At 40.5% G+C, this 2,664-nt stretch overlaps 1 protein-coding gene across 1 annotated transcript in view; it reads right to left on the bottom strand.

The window, feature by feature from the left end:
* The window catches only part of NEB (nebulin), a 201,993-nt gene that overhangs the window by 76,667 nt on the left and 122,662 nt on the right, over positions 1–2,664 (bottom strand). The window contains exons 85-87 of the mRNA XM_011360291.2: positions 1,730–2,041; positions 265–369; positions 55–159 (exon numbers count right to left, since the gene is read on the bottom strand). Coding sequence (XP_011358593.1) covers positions 55–159; positions 265–369; positions 1,730–2,041 — 522 coding nt within the window. The remainder of the gene's footprint in view (positions 1–54; positions 160–264; positions 370–1,729; positions 2,042–2,664) is intronic.

Genomic DNA, 2,664 nt, shown 5'->3' with positions numbered 1-2,664 from the left:
GATATACCACTAGCTCCCAGTCTATATGCCTCATTGTACACATAGCAAACTTACATCACTTTGATTGACTGAGTTAATCTTGGCCAAAACAATCTCTGGAGGATCTACCACACTTGTGAAGTTAGGATGGTTGTCAAGAGCAGCTTTCTTATATTTTACCTGCAAAGACACAGAGATGAAGACAGGTCTCCCCCTACAGGGTACCTATTCCCACATGGCAGGTAAGGAGGCCAGGTATTAGGTAAGAAGAATAGGCTTTTGTACCTGATTCATCATTTCTTGGTTTTTAGTAACCCTCACATGGTCCACAGAATCCAGGGGGATCCAGCCAATGCCTCGGAGCCATTCCAGGTCGGCTTTGTAGATGTTCTGAGAGCAGGAAGAGAGATATGATGCGGGAATAAATGACTCAGAACAAGGTTACAGACAGCAGATTAGAAATATTTTTTTTTTCAGGTTTTAAAGGATTTCCTCCTGTGATTATTGTCTCATTGATCCAATTATGATTTTATCTGTTCACTTAAGCAATATTTCTGGAACCTCTTCCTATGTATGAAGTACTGTGCTAGGTGCTTTGAGGGATAAGTATAAAGAAGATCTAGACATAGAGAGAAGTCCTTTACAAAGTGGAAAGTGGTAAGTGCTGTGAGGTCAAGACCACTCAGGTGCTATGGGAAGTAAGGGCAGTGGGCTGTTGTTTTCAGCAATGAGTATAAACAAAGGTTATACCAAGGAGGTTGAAATTTTAGATGGACTTAGTGTATTTAGTAATATAGAAATATGAGGTACATCCAGAATAAAGGAAATTACATAAGTAAATGCTCATGTGCTGTAGGGTAGGAGGAGGCAACCCTCTGGTCAAGCCTGTCTCTCACCTTCCCCACCTAGCTCCTGGATTCTCCCAACCCGCCCATACCAGATGAAGCGGAGTCACTAATCTGATTAAAGTTCCACGATAGCCTTCCTGCTGCATGGGTCAGTGAGGTGGGAGGTTTAATTCCAGCCCCTGTGCTACAGGTAAGCTTTGACTTCCTGTTTTTGTTTTGATGATGATGAGAAGATGCAGGTAGGTCAGCTCCTTTGTGCACCTGAGCATCATGTTGATGCATCATGTTTCAGTTTCCTACAGACTGCTGGTGTCAGGTAGAGATATTGATTCAGGCTTCAGTACAAGGCCTAAGTCGCATTCTTTCCCTAGCTTCACCAAAGCTCTGCGTCAGAAATTCTGGGCCTCTTCCTATGTATGTAGCTCATCAGTAGTTTGTGTCCCTTTTGTTTTTGTTTTGCTTCATTAATGCCTTGCAGAATGAAGTGCTTGGCAAAGCAAGAATGGGGCAGTCCCAGGTACTTGACTATGCTATTATGAAATGTTGTCGAAATCCCAACTCAATCTTAATTCCCATCAAAGCTCATCATTATTTTAAGTGAGTTGATAATTTTTCACGCAAATATGAATGAGGAGTTGCTGATGTCAATAGTATAGAGACACCAGAGTTTCAAAAAAATTGACTTTGAAAGTTATTCAGAAATGCACAGCCAGGAGGCAAAGCTGTCACCCAGTCACTGCGCCCAGTCTTTCTCCACATCGCATCAAGCTTCAATTCCCTTCTTGGAAAAAACTAAATATTTATGGCTCCAAGTTTCAAAGACTGGTGGTTCTGGAATGCTGCTTATCATTCTCAGAGTATACCATACTTTTCTAGTTAATTAAGAAACAAAAGGCGCTTACATCACTCTGTAGTTCATAGGCCATTTTTGCCTGAATAACATCGTTTTGGTCTGGATGGCATGTCCATTGGTGCAGGTAATTACGGTAATCAATATCACTGACAAGGGTCTGCCCCTCCTTGGCGGCCAACACCGACATCATGTCACCAGGTATATTGATTTTGGTCTTTGTTTTATGATAGTCCTCCTTGTATAGTCTGTCATTCTGAATCTGGCCCGCATGCTCAAACCAAACCAGTTTAGGATCATCTCTCATGGTTGGAACACCAACATAATGACCTTTTTGTTTTACATGTTCAGCTTTGTATTTCAGCTGGTGGGAAGAAGCACAGAGATTCCATTAGCTTTGATAAGTACACAGGGCAAAAGGGACTTTAAACATCAGCAAATTCAGCCTCCCAGCTTTTTGTGTCACACACCCCCCACCCCGAGAAGAAATAATAAAAAAGCACTGAAATAAATTTTAAGAATGAGGAAATATCAATTTAAATATCAGTTTTAAAATAGAAAACCTGTATTTGTTTTCTAAGTCTAATTCTGTTCTATCTAAAGGTCTAGAGGTTTTAGAAAAACCAGGGAATAGAGGAAAAAGTGAAGATGGTGATGGATGTTAACTAGACTTATTGTGGAGATCATTTTGAAAAATATACAAATATTGAATCATTATGTTGTACACTTGAAACTAATATAATGTTATATGTCAATTATACCTCGATTAAAAAATAAATTTTAAAAAAGTAAAGAATGCAAATAATAGCTTTTAAAGAAGCCAAGGGTAGAAAAAATGTTGAAAGCCCATGGGAAAAAGACTAGAAGGGAGCACGTACTCCAACCACCCCCAAACCCAGCAGGCCTGCCGAGCCAACAAGGAACAGTCCACCATGCTATGCCTTAGCATAACTGGGTTCTCTGATGGGCAAGGTCCAGCTTTTGCAA

The sequence above is a fragment of the Pteropus vampyrus genome, unplaced genomic scaffold, assembly GCF_000151845.1.
Source record: "Pteropus vampyrus isolate Shadow unplaced genomic scaffold, Pvam_2.0 Scaffold2, whole genome shotgun sequence".
NCBI classification, from domain to species: Eukaryota; Metazoa; Chordata; class Mammalia; order Chiroptera; family Pteropodidae; genus Pteropus; species Pteropus vampyrus.
This window is presented reverse-complemented; position numbering and strand designations above follow the sequence as displayed.